The sequence below is a fragment of the Bos indicus x Bos taurus genome, chromosome 4 (genome assembly GCF_003369695.1).
Source record: "Bos indicus x Bos taurus breed Angus x Brahman F1 hybrid chromosome 4, Bos_hybrid_MaternalHap_v2.0, whole genome shotgun sequence".
Taxonomy (NCBI): Eukaryota; Metazoa; Chordata; class Mammalia; order Artiodactyla; family Bovidae; genus Bos; species Bos indicus x Bos taurus.
The window spans coordinates 111,058,646-111,074,233 of NC_040079.1; the positions used below are offsets into that span (position 1 = coordinate 111,058,646).

The 15,588-nt window shown below is 44.8% G+C and overlaps 1 protein-coding gene and 1 long non-coding RNA gene across 2 annotated transcripts; one reads left to right on the top strand and one right to left on the bottom strand.

Annotated features, from left to right (window-relative positions):
* Positions 1-6,313: 6,313 nt before the first annotated feature.
* FZD1 (frizzled class receptor 1) lies at positions 6,314-12,144 on the bottom strand. Its single transcript, XM_027540217.1, has one exon. It carries the CDS (start codon positions 11,661-11,663, stop codon positions 9,726-9,728), a length of 1,938 nt encoding a protein of 645 aa, XP_027396018.1. The 5' UTR covers positions 11,664-12,144; the 3' UTR covers positions 6,314-9,725.
* Positions 12,145-14,616: 2,472 nt separating this feature from the next.
* Positions 14,617-15,085, top strand: LOC113891757. The gene is made up of 2 exons (XR_003510875.1): positions 14,617-14,789; positions 14,952-15,085. It is a non-coding gene; the product is annotated as an uncharacterized LOC113891757 (long non-coding RNA).
* Positions 15,086-15,588: the final 503 nt, after the last annotated feature.

The following is a 15,588-nucleotide window of genomic DNA, read 5'->3' on the forward strand; positions in this document are numbered from 1 at the left end:
TTCTATATAAAAAAAATAATGAGATAATGAAATGACTAACTGCACCCATGTAAGCCCTCAACCCTGCTACACTTCAGGCATTAAAATATATTCAGTATGTTCCAGTAATATCAAAGGAATATTTTCACAATCAGTATCGAACAAGCTCCCTTTGGCAACATAGTCAACAGGGACAAAGGACTCCTGCAATTCAATTAGTTAGCAGTCTGGTAGAGGAGCTTCTTTCTAAAAGGAAGATATGACTCTTCCTGGTCATGATTTAGAGCAGCGCTGAAGAACTGCTGCCATATTACCCAAGTGTGCAACCTACCAGTTAGGTCAGAATTGTTAGCATCCACAAAGAAACTGAATTTGAAACGGTGAATCCCACGGTGGGTATGGAATGCAGAAAAACGCACTTATACTATAAGGGCAACATCACTAGTTGATTAATATACAGAACCTTATTTGTGTCACTTAACCTTAAGGTTGCCCATTAACTTAATCTTCATCTGAATAAGTCTTGTAAAACATGCTTAGCCTGAAAAGAGCATGCAGGAACAATATATTAGTTTGCATTAGGCATTTTCAATTTCCATCAGCGACAAACATAACTTACAGAGGGAAGAAGGGAAGGGGAGGGAATTACGGGAGAGAAGAGTGAGGAGGGGAAGTGAGGAGGGGAGAATAATAGTTAGAATTATGTGTGTGCTAAGTCGCTTCAGTCGTGTCCGACTCTTTGCAAACCCCATGGACTGTAGCCCACCAGGCTCCTCTGTCCACGGGATTCTCCAGGGAAGAATAAAGAAAAAGAGAGAAAAGAAATATACAGTGAGGAGAGGAAGGATAACGTCTCTAGATCTAGTGCTTAAGTGAAAGTGAAGTCACCCAGTCGTATCCGACTCTTTGCAACCCCATGGGTTTTAGCCCACGGAATTTTCCAGGCAAGAGTACTGCAGTGGGTTACCATTTCCTTCTCCAGGGGATTTTCCTGACCCAGGGATCAAACCCGGGTCTCCCTCATTGCAGGCAGAGGCTTTGCCTCTGAGCCACCTGCTTAAGATGCTGTTATATACTTTATTTCTTTAATCCTCCCAACAACCATATGAATTAGTAAAAAGTTGTGATTACTACCATTTTAGAGAAATGGATCTGAGGCTAAGAGCTAGTTGAGATTCAAACCACGTCTTGCAAATCCAAAATTCTTTTCCAAGATGACATTCAACCTCTTTGTGTCCACGAGTCTATTATCTTGAAATTGATTTTTTTGAAAAAGAGGAAGATGAAAGGTCATATTTCCAACTCAGGATTACGGCCTTATTCACCAGATGTGTCCACTCAGCTACCACTCTGTCTCCTCCCATGAGACTCAGTTCTGAGAAAGACTGGTTGGCTTTGGTTTGCATTATATCCCTTTCTTTTGCACCGCTTCCAGTGCCAAATGACCCCAACCTGTCTGTCTTGAGGACATCAAGCAGACTATCTCAAGCTGCTTCACACATCTACCCCAGCTTCATTAATGAAGGAACTGACAGTTCTGAGGCACCTGTGCTGCTCTGTGAGGGCTCCCAATCCAGAGCGTCTGCCTGTGAATTTTGTGGCTTTTGGACCTGGAACATATTGTTAACCTTCCTACAGTTCTGACCTTTAAACATTCCTGGAGCGGAATTCTTGCCCCACACCAGCCCTCTCAAACAAAACCCTTCTTTCTCCTCATGAGGACTCAACCCCATTCAGTGCGGTAGGCACTGCAGATCAGTTCATCCTAAATTGAACCACAGTCTCATAAAAACTGGAGAAAATCCTGTGTGTGTCCCAGAGAACCCAAGTGTAGTGATAAAGTCAGAGGCCTGTGACCAAGAAAACTGCAGAAAGACCCCCAGTCTCCTTGAGTCCCTTCAGTGACTGGAACGTCCTTTTACAAAAGTAGTGGAAGGGAGTAGTCAAAGCCAAGAGTCTTCGAGATGTTTCAATCTCCTCCTTAATTAGCTCAGTGTGAGAGAGAGTGGAAACCCCTAGGGTTTGTACAGAGCTTCCCTGTTTATATGGAGAAGGAAATGGCAACCCACTCCAGTATTCTTGCCTGGAGAATCCCATGGACAGAGGAGCCTGGTGGGCTACAGTCCATGGGGTCACAAAGAGTTGGCCACGACTAAGCGACTTGCACACTTCACTCACTGTTTAGGGTTTGCAGTCTATTATTTCATTAGTGTCTCCATTTGACTCATGAAATCCTGTGTGTCAGACTCACTCAAGGAACTCCAGCGTGCTTAGCCCAGTCCAGACTGGACCCCAGTGTTCTGTCCCCCAGGCCAAGGTTCTTCCTCTGTAGAAGAACCTTCAGTGATGCAGGGACCTGCATAAAGAAACTGGAAATGTGAAATATGAGGAATAATAGCATAATACTAACACTTTAAAGAGATTTTCCAATAAACTAATTTACAGATTTTTCCCCCCACTAAAATTATGATACTCTGTGTCCTTGTCTAGATTGAAGTAATAAAAGCAGCATTTATTTTATTGACTGTTATGAGCTGAATGTTTGCTTCCCCACAAAATTCATATGTTGAAATCCTGATCCCCACCGTGTAGGTATGTGGAGGGAGGGTTCCATACTTAAGGAAATTTGTCTCTGGCATCTTGATCTTGGACTTCCCAGACCTCAGAACTATGTATGAGAAATAGCTGCCTGTTGTTTAAGCCACCCACTCCATGGTATTTTGTTACAGCAGCCTAAGCAGATGAAGACATTGCCTATGACTGCGATACAATGTCATCAGGCTATTCATCAATGTTTACAATGTTTGCAAGTCAAAAGTAAAGCCCATGCTGGAGGCACAAGTAAATCCATATTTTTCTCAATCCTATTTCATAAATGTAATGTTTAATTATTTAAAAATATGTGTTCACAATTTTAAGTATTCCTCTAAAGCAGCGTTTCTCAACTTTTGCACTTGGAATCAGACAGTTGTTTGTTGTTAGGGGCTGTTGTGTACATGTGAAATGTCTGGTATCCTGCCTGGCCTCTACTCACTAAATGCCCATAGTAACTCTACCCCTCAGTTATGACAGTTGAAAAGGAGTCCAGATATTGCCAAATATCTCCTGGGGCCAAAATTGCTCCCTATTGAGAACTTTGGCTTTAGAGTCCAATGTGTAGGTACCTCCTGAAATAATTACATTATCTGCACATCTTTTTATTTCTTTACATCGAGTTTAATTCAAAGATAGCAAGAATGGTGTTTTGGTTCAGCAACAAAGGCAGTGAAAATTTATGTGTATTTACAAGAAGATTGATAGGAATGGATGAATCAGAAGGATGACAAGAAGGATGAAGTCAATATAAAAAGGCGTAGACCAATTTGAAGAGCTCCGTGCAAATAGATATGAGAATGCCATGGATTTCCCAGTCCACACCCTACTTCTTCCAACTCCCAATAATCACCATAGAATTTTAAATTTATTTACTTCTTTTTCATTCCTGTAGATACAACTTTTCATTTGGGGGGAAAACATGGGTTCTAAACCTATTTACCTCTGAGAAGAAGTATGACAATTAAGTGTTGATGCATGGCCATTGGGGTGATCCCTGCTTGAGTTTGTAATCTCATTACAGTGAACTGTACTGACAGAAAAATAAAAGAAAGAAAACCATATGCAAAAGTCTAACAATTCCTTACAATCTGATAAACTCTAACATCAATCAGAAAACAAAACAAAACAAAACATTGTATTCCAAAGGAATACTTTTGAGAGTCTTTTATAAAAATAGCTACTTGACCTGGTTTCATAAGCAGCAAGAACAGGGCTCCAAGTGGCCACTTCAGTTTCTATCTCTGTGCCCCATTTCTCCAGAAGGCAGAGACAGAATGGCCAAGATATCAGTGTGGTTTGTTCCAATATACCTTCATGTTCCACTCAGCCTCTGGTGATTGGTACTCACTGTTAAGATCAGTTACAAAGGGCTGTATTCACTGGCTTTTCATCCAGTAATGAATGAGGCTAAAACTACAGTGGAATAGTTTTAATGCTGGACTGGTGACTGCCACAGCTTTTACTCTATCTTGGAAGCACAATTTGATCCATCATCCCAGTTTGCCCAGGACTTTCCTGGTTTTACCACTGAAAATCCCACATCCCGAGAAATTCCTCAGTCCTGGACAAACCCAAACAGTGGTACCCAGTCTGACTTATGAGTTTTTGACAGAATATTTATTGAAGCCAACTTTTAGAAAGTATCTTCCAAGAGCTGGAAAGATAAGGTCAAGAACAGTATCTAAATCTGCCTTTAAAGTAAAAAAAACTCTCTGTTTTCTAACAATCAAGCAGCACTTGGCATTTGGAATATACATTTAACTAGCCTGTATGACTTCCAGGTATTTGCTGCTGTGTTTGTGAAGATGAGCATTTCCAAGCGCAAGGGAACAGTCTGTCTCTGAGTGCTTCATTTAAGCAAGGACACGCTGCCAACTTGAAAAGAAATAAAGGCCACGCTTTGTCTGTGGGGGGATCCTGCAGTTATTCCCCTGCAAATTTAATTCAAACAGGTATAGAGATCTGAAACATGGAGATATCCACAAATTAGAGGATACTTGGACTTTAAAAAGGAAAGGAAAGAAATCCAGGCCACTGAGAACTATCTCGAAACAGCAATAGTGTTTCCTTTTCATGGTAATCACTCTAGTCCTGTGAACATGTTTTGAAAGCCTATATTGTGAATGAAATTTCTTGAGATCATCTTTATATGAAATATGCATATTACCAATTTTAAAAGCTAAAAGTTGTCTTCAAGCAAATTGATTTAAAAAGTAGCATGCGTGTATAAAATGTGCAAATCAATGCTATTCTAGTACTTTGCTTTTAGGATTATTAACTATATAAATATGACATTCAACTAGTGTATTAATGATTCCTTTAGAAAATTCAGTGTCATTTTATTTTTATCACTCAAAATTATACCTTTTTAGAATATCACTATCTTAAAAGGATTTATTTAGAGAAACTGCTTTTGGAAAATGTTATCTTTTCAAACAATTTTAAGAATCAGCTTGACCTATAAAACTGATGATAACCTTTAGAATATTTATTATATGTTCATTGTAAGATATGGATTATACTTGATCCTATCCATTACATGAGAAAGATTTCTGGGATAAATCTTTTTATTTGATCCATTATTAGGCTCCCAAACCAACTTATAAACAAAAGTCCCCAATGGAAGTGTTATTAAACAGGAACTTGATTCTGTAATGGAGTAGAGACACGTGTCACCACAGCTCATGATAAAACTTAAGAAAATTAGTCTGGAGTCTCTCTTTTTATCACCAGGTTACCAATAATTTGTTTTGTCACTATAGTTATGGTTTTATCCATCCATTGTCAAAGTTATGACCAAACTGAATAGAAATATTTAAGCCCCAGAAGTTTTACAGAATTCTGAGTCATGAAGCTCAAAAACTGTTTCACAAATTCTAAAGGTATCTGCCAACAGTTCAAAATATGGATATAAATCCTACTACTCACCAGAATTAACTTTATCATGTTTGGCTTTCCCTTGTAAGACCCCATTTCAAATGTAAGGGTCTTAAAATAAGTCTTGAATTTAAGGTTGTATCACAATTCCTTTTTAGTAATGTAACTGGGGAACTCTTATATGTAGTCCACATCTTATTTTTATTTCTACAGCTTAATCCTGCAAGACTTTTATGTTTGTATTAATATATTCCATGAAGTATTTATTGACAATATTCCTAGTGTCCACCTCAAGACATATGTAATGATCACATTTTGACTATCTCTTAGGCCCCAGTTACACAGAACATTATAATCAGAAATGTATCAGAGCTATCCAGTGCCATAACACTGGTTTCAATTAATTGCATGTACATGACATAAAATCTGGCTTATAGCCAACAGATGGATGAGAAAGCAATAAAAGAGCAGCTGAAGATGAACACAAATACACACTGAAAAATATGACATCCTTTAAAAAATAAATATGTACCAGGATTGAAACATGGTATCATGGAAAGTGATCTGAAGTCACTCAAGTCCTGAAATGGTTTGTGGTTTAGGCGTTTTTTTTAATTGGCCACCAACTCCTCACTGTGGTCTCCTTTCCTAGTTCACTGCTAGACTGAGAATGACGACTACAGCGGAAGGCTTCAGTGCTCTGAGGAGACAAAAGAACCAAGACCAACTCAGGCTAACAAGTGCCTGCCTCAGACAAACCGAAAAATCCAGTCCAGCTGTTTTGCATATGTTTGACACTGACTGGCTTTGAGATTAAAAATATGACTTTCTGCCGCCCACAAAATATAAGTAAAAACGGGCCTTTTTTTTTTTTTTAAACAGAGCATTAGAAAGCTTTCATACTATGCATAGATTTACTACAAATCTGAACCAAGCACACACACTGTAAGGGGGAAAATTGACTCCAATTGATAGCTGGCTTAAAAAAATAAAATAGGCAAACCAAATAATTTGAAAATAGGGTTTGTCATGGAAACAGCTTATTAATGGGACCATATTCCCAGTAGCTTTATGGTTTTTCAGGCAAGTCTTATTTTGCCATCACTGTTACAAGAAACAAAAGAATACATTGGCTTTTTTATATGCTACACAATTTAAAAGTTGTTTTCTAAAAACAAAGCCTGGTGGTGACTTAAAACTGTCTTTTAAAGTTGCTTAAAACTAGCATTATAAAACCTGTCTGCATTAAATTTATAGTTACATCATTTTAAGAACACCCATAATAAGAATGCTTTATATTTATTATTTGGATAGACTAATAATCTTAAATTTGTTTCCAGAAATTATCTGTTGAATTATCTAGTGAGAAGATGTTTTTAACTTAGCCTAAGCATTGTTATTTTTCATGTGCCTATACAATAAAACCTTCTTCAATATCGTCTAATACTAGATTAATGTAACAAAGAAAAAGAAACATAAAATTGCACCTTGGTAATTGAAATTGAATGCTCTTATTTTCAGTTAGATTTAATTTTGTCATCTGCCTTAAAATGATGATGATGACTTATGTGACAACTGCCTTACAACCATGAAACTAACTCTATTGTATTAAAGGTCTTCATTTCAGCCCCTTGTCATTTTATCACAAAATGTTTTCATGGGAAAATTTAATATAGGTATTTTTAGTGCATAAAGGGATAAGAGACTTATTTTCCAAAGGTATTTGAGGTTTTCCATCTGGAATTCTCCTTTTCTCATAACCTTATTTCCATATTGTAAAATATATAAGTAAACTTTGTATCTTTAATTTAAAAAAATTAGTGTGTATATGTGTATATTTTATATATAGACATAGATATATACTTATATACACTACATATTATACATTTATATAAATTCTAAGAGTAGACCAACCAGATAATTCCTCTAGGGCAAGTTCTTTGAACAATATAAAAATGGGTCTTCAGAAACAAACAACAAAACAGCCTTATCCACCTAACTGCTGCTTAAAATGCTTATAAACACACAGGTAACCATTTATTGATTGCCTGTTTATGGTTTTGGAATATCCAAATATAAGATAACACCTCAGAAAAATTGTGACAAAGATGATGGCTGATGATTTAAAAATCAACCTCCATATTATAGAAAGTTATGTAAATTTATTCTTTACAGAAAAAAAGCTATCATAAAATTAGAGTTTTCTTTTTAATAATCTTCTGCAGGTAAGGAAATAATTTGCAAACTTCTGTTATATTGTTTGTGTCATGGAAACAGATCTTTTCTAGGGACTTCACATCATCAATCACTACAATGGAAGCCAGTTAATTTTTTGGAAGGACTGGTCTGAAGGTTTAAAGATAGACTTTTTCATTGAATTCCTGAATTTATATACTGTGGGTTTGCCTACAGACACTATACAATGTAAAGACAGTTAGTGCATAGTGTAGACAGTTTCAGCTCTATTATTTTCAGGCGCAAAAATCATAGAGTTTTGTACAAAACTTTGATTTTTTTTATTTGTGAAATTAAAAATATGGTATTATATATATATATATATATAAACTTCTATTCCTCTATAAATATAGATGATTTTGTGATAGTGAATAGAATAAATGCATACCAAATTCAACGAGCATTGTCATTTTAGGGTATGACAGACATAGATAGATTTATGTCCTAAGTACGGGCATTTTTATAAAACTCTTACAAGTTTAAAACAATACAATCAGGAAGATTGCTTTTCTCCTCTTTTTCACAGAGAACTAAAGTGAATATTTTTAAATGGCTTTGAAAGATTACATTGGGCACATTTCTGTAAATCCAAAAAGGAACACACACGATTTAGTGCAGAAGACCCGCAGCACACATTCTCCCTTTAGCATACATGCCCATATTTTGTTTATTTCGGTGGCTAATCCCATCAATTATTCCACCTCCTTTACTTCATGGAATCTTACCAGGTTATTATTAGTGATGTGGATTGTTCCTCCCTCAGAATGTGTTGTTGAATAATAATCATATGTTACAATGTACAAATGTACAATGTACATTTTAAACTTTCTGACATATGTCTAATTACTATTTGATTGAAAATAAAGTACCACTTCATTTTGAGGACATCCATTACACTGAAATCTCCTTCAAGTTTTCATATTCAGTTTACGGTCTTGCTCTCCTGTTAAGGAAAGCAAAGATCATCAGCTCCTTAACAAAGCTTTCCAGGTGACCTAGTGTTTCCACTTTTCAGAAAGGTAAATCTAAACAGGGGTGCTCTCAATCTTAAGAGGCAGTTTGCCAGGTATTCGTATGCAATTAGAATTGTCTCTCCCAACCCACACAAAGCTCCATGCCTCTTCCCCAAATCTCAGTAACCACATCTTTCCATGACGCTGGCCAAACCCATACCAGGTTTTAGACGCTAGAGAATGAAATGAGCTCATCCACCAAAAATGAGACTTAAAAAAGTTTGGCATTGGTTACCCCACTCACCCTCTAACCAACTTAGTTGGAAGGAGGGAGTGTCTGGGCGTTGGAGGCCTGAGCCAAGGAGCCCGGGGCTGCCCCTGCCCACATCCGTGGGCCTCCTAGAAGCCGGGGAAGGTTCTGGACTGTGAAAATTTCAGCTTCGGATAGTCTAAGGGCCCGTCTTGGCAATTGGGCTCCGGACAAGAGCAGACTTGGGATCGGCCGGGGCCCACCTTCCGATGTGGAAGCTTTGTGGATTTCTGTACCTGAGAGAGTCCCGACCCTAGCAAGGAAAGGGAGGGAGGGAGCAGAAAGGAGCGGGGAAGAGACCCAGGTGGTGCGGCCCAGGCGCTCCCCACCCGCTGCAGGGAGGGGCGCGCCAGCACCCGCAGAAGCTCCGAGCACTGCGCTGTGGTTTTCTATCTGTGCTGCTCTGAAAAGGGCTAGAAGGAAAAATGGTCAAGCCGCCCGAAATAATTAAAATTAAACAAACAAACAAGGAGAGTAAAAGAAAAACGCGTGAACGGTCATTTAAATACAAATATACTTACAAAAATCTTACACAGGCTATTTACAAGTCATAAAAGCGTACAGTCCTGGTACCAGAGCAAGAAAGGTCTGTCCATCCCCCCCGCCTCTGGCAGTTGGGCCCTCGGGTCCCTGTGCCCCCGGGGACAGAAGCTTTTGCAGGAGCCTTGTTAAAAGCAGTGAATGGCTAGGGAGAGTAGCCAGACTTGGCCAGGATTCCACAGGGCCAGGGGGGCTGGGACCAGGCCGAGGGCTGGCGACCGGCTGAGTCCCCGGTCTCAGACGGTGGTCTCCCCCTGTTTGCTGTTGGTAAGCCGAGTGTAGAACTTCCTCCAGGAGTTGAGGGTCTTGCCGGACCAGATCCAGAAGCCTGACGTGATGCCCACGATGAGGGTCATAAGGTACTTGATCATGAAGACTGTGAAGTCGGGGCTCATGGGCGGGTGCGGCGGGGCGCCGCCCGCCTGGAGGTGGGGGCAGGGGATGGCATAGCTCTTGCAGCTCTGGGCCACCCAGCTGCGCTCCCACTGGTCCCGGAAGGCCTGCTCGTAGAAGTAGCAGGCGATGACGATGGTGGCCGGCACAGTGTAGAGAACGCTGAAGACGCCGATGCGCACCATGAGCTTCTCCAGCTTCTCGGTCTTGGTGCCGTCGTGCTTCATGATGGTGCGAATGCGGAAGAGGGACACGAAGCCGGCCAGGAGGAACGACGTGCCGATGAACAGGTACACGAAGAGGGGCGCCAGCACGAAGCCGCGCAGAGCGTCCACGTTGTTGAGCCCCACGAAGCACACCCCGCTTAGCACATCACCGTCCACCTGGCCCAGCGCCAGAATGGTGATGGTCTTGATGGCCGGCACGGCCCAGGCGGCCAGGTGAAAATACTGCGAGTTCGCCTCGATAGCTTCGTGGCCCCACTTCATGCCGGCTGCCAGGAACCAGGTGAGCGACAGGATCACCCACCAGATGGAGCTGGCCATGCTGAAGAAGTACAGCATCATGAAGAGGATGGTGCAGCCCTCCTTCTTGGTCCCCTGTGCCACGGTGCGCGCCCCGTCCTCCGCGAACTTGTCGTTACACACCACCCGGTCCTCCAGCAGGAAGCCGGCAATGTAGGCCACGGCCACCGCCGTGTAGCAGCCCGACAGGAAGATGATGGGCCGCTCAGGGTAGCTGAAGCGCCGCATGTCCACCAGGTAGGTAAGCACGGTGAAGAGCGTGGAGGCGCAGCATAGCACTGACCAGATGCCGATCCAGGTGCGTGAGAAGCGCAGCTCCTCGGGCCCGAAGTACATGAGCCCGTACACCTTGGTCGGTTCGCAGGGGGCGCCGCAGTCCTTCTCCCCCAGGAAGTGGTAGTTGAGGTAGGAGGGCACCTTGAGGGCGCGCGGGCACGAGAACTTGCCTCGCTCCGAAGCTCCGGCGCCCCCCGCGAAGCCGCCGCCCCGGTGACCTCCGCCTCCGTGCTGGGGGTTGCTAGTCCAGAACTCGGGCAGCAGCGAGGGCGTCGGGGTGCCCTTGTCCGACGTGTTCTGGCCCACGCACAGCTCGCCGGCGCCGTGCACCGGGAACTTCTCGCACTTGAGCGTGTCGGGCCACTGGAAGCCGAACTTGTTCATGAGCGCCTCGCAGCCCTGGCGCGCGCGCTCGCACAGCGAGCGGCAGGGCGGCAGAGCCTGCTCCAGCACGGTGCACACGGGCGCGTACATGGAGCACAGGAAAAACTTGAGCTCGGCGGAACACTGCACCTTCACCAGCGGGTAGAACTGGTGCACCTCGAGGCCCGCATCCTCCTGGTTCGTGTGGCCCAGCAGGTTGGGCATGATGGTCTGATTGTACGCGATGTCGGTGCACAGCGGGATGGAAATGGGCTGGCAGTAACCGTGGTCCGGTATAGAGATGCCCCGCTCGCCGTTGTACTGCTGCCCGCTCTGCTGTTGCTGAGGCGGCGGGGGCTGCTGCCCCGGCCCGGGCCCCTGGCCGGCCGCCTGCGCCCGGACCCCCAGCAGCAGCGGAGCCTCCAGCAGCCAAAGCAGTAGTAGTAGCCGGCGCGCCAAGCGCCGGGAGTCAGCCGGGGGGCGGCGGCGGCTGCCCGCGTCCCCGCTCCCTTCCGCCGCCGGTACAGTGCGGAGCGCCCCGGCACAAAGTTCCCAGCTCCCGCCGCCGCCGCCGCCCCCGGCGGCTCGGGACTTCTTAGGCGCCTCCTCCTCAGCCATACTTTCTCGGCTCCTTTCTTGGCGCCGCTCGGCTGAAGCTGGCTGTGGCGCGGCTGGAGGATGCTCCCCCTGCGGCCGGGGCGATCTCCTCCCCGCCGGTGCCCTCCGTCGAGCCCGAGCCGTGCTCGGCCCGCTCCCCCGGCTCCCGCTCCGCGTCCCGCAGCCGCCGCCGCCGCGGAAACTTGCGATTCATGAAGCGCGGGCTGCGGGGAGAGCCCGGGTGGCTCGGGCGCGCCGAGGGTCGCGTCCCGCCTTCCTGGCCCTCGGCTAGCTGGCTCCTGGCAAGCGGCGCCGCGCTAGTGGCGGCGGCCGGGTAGAGCGCGCAACTCTCGGCAACCCAGCAGCCTCGGCTCCCCCCTGAGCCTCCGCCTCCTCCTCCGCCGCCGCCGCCTGACCATTTGTGTCAATCCCTCAACTCGCTCGCTCTCCTCTCCCTCGCGCGCCCTCCGACCGGTTTCCAGGCGCCCCGCAGTCTGTCTTTCACCAGGAGGGAGGAGCCTTGAAACCGACGCGGAACTGGAGGCTCAGGGACCGTCGCCCAATCGCTGCACTGGCTTCCCGGCGCAAAGGGCCCCCGCCGCCTGCTTCCCAGAGCGAAAGTCGGCGGCGGGCGGGAGAAGGAGGAGGCGGGAGGGGGAGCGGTGGCCGAGGCACCGCTCCGGCACAAAGAGTGGGTTTGCTATGAAGCGGGACAGGCTTGGTTGCTTTTGCTTTTGCGGAAGAAAGGGCGCGGACAAGTAGGAGAATGGTCCCATATGCTGCTGGAGATAATGAATAGGAGTCGGCCGACCGCGCGATTTAGCTTTTCTTTTCTTTTATCCATTTTCGTGTTTAAAAATCCTGCTCTGAACGCTGGTTACAAACAGCAGACCGAGCACTTCGATCCGAATAGATTCCTTTGACTTAAGGAACGCACGGCTTCCTTCGAGTTTGTATCTGTCGAGGTTTTATTTAAAATATTACTCTCAAATCCTAGAGCTCTCAGGCTGGGCTTGGCGGGCTTTGGGCGCGCCGTTTCCCCCAAGAAGTTCGCCGGATCGCCGTCAGATGAAAAACCACCACAACCAAACACAAACTTCGATAGCATTTAAAAAGTAAAGCCAGATCTACTGTCCGCTGTTACTATCTTTTCTGTAGTCAAACTCCTTTTTTCTCCTTTTTATCAATCCAGAAACAGAAGCAAAGGGAAACTACCCATTAAATATTTCGAGAGAAAAACTTGAGAGCCCGACCAAGGAGGAGAGAGTTCTGGATGCCTGAGACTCCAGAGGGGGTTCAGGGCAAAGCTGGGCTTGGGGGCAGCCTGGACCCTGGGGAGCTTCAGGGAGGCTTCCACAGGCCGGTACGCCCACGGCTCCCGGGGAAGTGTGCAAGGGTCAGACCTGGGCCAGTTGGGTTGGGCTGCAGAATGGTGTTCCACTCAGACGGAGAACAGCGGGATGCCAGTTCAAAAAAACAAAACAATTCAGCCCACTTACATCCTTGTTGTTGTTTTCCTGTAAGATATTTTCAAGTAATGGTCTAACCAGTGACTCAGTTTTATCAATAAAATGCCACCGTATCATTAATTCTACCTAGGTTTTGTGGGCCTATGATTAGACTGTCTCTTGGGATCCTTTCCTACAGTTATTTTCTGTCTTTTGTTTATCCATTCATTTGTTTAATAAATACTTACCAAGCTCCTATTGTCCTAGAAGCACTGTTAGGTAGTAGAATACACAGATAGGCCAGACCTGGCCTAGCCTTACAGGTAGCAGAGTGCAGCAGGGCACAGAGATGAAGATCAGTTCTCTAAATGCACATCCCTAAGCTGAAGTCCATGGGTCTCTAAGAGTTGGACAGGACTGAATGACTTCACTTTCACTTTTCACTTTCATGCATTGGAGAAGGAAATGGCAACCCACTCCAGTGTTCTTGCCTGGAGAATCCCAGGGACGGTGGAGCCTGATGGGCTGCTGTCTATGGGGTCACACAGAGTCGGACACGACTGAAGTGACTTAGCAGCAGCAGCAAGCTGAAGGAGGGGCTTTCCTGGTGACTCAGATGGTAAAGAATCCGCCTGCATTGCAGGAGACCTGGGTTCCATCCCTGGATGGGGAAGATCCCCTGGAGGAGGGCATGGCAACCCATTCCAGTATTCTTGCCTGGAGAATTCCATGAACAGAGGGACCTGGGGGCAATACAGTCCATGGGTCGCAAAGAGTCAGACATGACTGAGCCACTAAACACACACAAGCTCAAGGAACACAGGAGAGTAGCCAGCCAGTGGAAAAGGTGGGGAGGGATCTGATGGTGAGGTGGATGGAAGATGCAAAAGACAGGAGCTCCAAAGTGCTTAAATTGCCAAAGGGGGAGACACGGTGGGTGTGGCTGAGATATTATGGCAAGAGAAAATTTTAGCCCATACTCTAGTCAAAGTTATGGTTTTTCCAGTAGTCATGTATGGATGTGAGAGTTGGACTATAAAGAAAGCTGAGCACTGAAGAATTGATGCTTTTGAACTGTGGTGTTGGAGAAGACTCTTGAGAGTCCCTTGGACAGCAAGGGGATCCAACAAGATCATCCTAATGGAAATCAGTCCTGAATATTCATTGGACTGATGCTGAGGCTGAAACTCCAATGCTTTGGTCACCCGATGCAAAGAACTGACTCATTTGAAAAGACCCTGATGCTGGGAAAGATTGAAGGTGGGAGGAGAAGGGATGACAGGATGAGATGGTTGGATGGCATCACTGACTCAATGGACATGAGTTAGAATGAGCTCCAGGAGTTGGTGATGGACAGGGAGGCCTGGCGTGCTGCCGTCCATGGGGTCACAAAGAGACATGACTGAGCGGCTGAACTGAACTGAAAACATTTGGGCTAAATTATACAGACAGAAGGGAGCTGTGGAGGCTGACTTTTCCCCACATGAGTGGGGAGTGGCTTCAGGGGTGGCTGAACAATATTGTTATAATTCATATCTGTTTGATATGTTAAGTTCAACTAAAATATAGCTTTTTCTTTTCTTTTTTAAACAGCAGTGCTCCTCAGAGTGTGATCTCTGAACTAGCAGCAGCCCTTGGGAACTTGTTAAAAATTCAGATTCTCTTGCCCCACCTAGGCCTTCCTGAGTCTGACATCCAGGTGAGTCTGATGCTAGAGAATAACTGTTGTGTTCTTTTCTATACTGAACACTTTATTAAACATTTGATGTCAACTCCATTTTAAAATTGTCATAGTAGTTGATACTAAATGGTAATTTATATTTGGCCTGATCATTTGCTGTCTAATCAATTTGGTCTCCAGATCTATGCAGTTGAATCGATCATCTAATTCCCGAGAATGGATCAGACCACAAACCTGCCAAGAGTTGAGATGACTGAACACAAAGCCCTCATTCATAAATCATTTGTTAATAAATCATGAAGCATGAAACTCAACTGGAAGTAAAATTCTTTATTCTCATATAATGCATAGGATGGATCTTAAAAGATAATTCCATCTGGATAACGTTCCCACTGAAAAAAAGCTCAATTCATCAATATTCACAAATACTCTTAAGAGCCCCAGAGTTTATCTGAGGTTTGCAGTAATTCAACCGGTGGCTTCAGGATGACTGGGGAAGAGGGAACCTGGGGCAGTGTCATCGGGAAACTTAAACATTAGTCTAGACAGTACTTCCCTGTGGTAAAGAATCTGCCTTGCAACTCTGGTTTGATCCCTGGTTGGGGATTAGATCCCACATGAGGCAGAGCAGCTCAGCCCTCTTGCCATAACTCAAGTCCATTCGCCTCACAGGAAGATCCTGGATAATGCAACTAAGATCCGACATAGCCAGATAATAAATTTAAAAAATGAATATTTAAAGAAACAAAAAAACCTTTAGCCTAGATGTAAAGGGTGGCTCAGTGGTAAAGAACCAGCCTGCCAATGCAGCAGACAC

Excerpts from the sequence above, each read along its gene's own strand:
- FZD1 (XM_027540217.1), bottom strand. The coding sequence starts at position 11,663 with ATGGCTGAGGAGGAGGCGCCTAAGAAGTCCCGAGCCGCCGGGGGCGGC.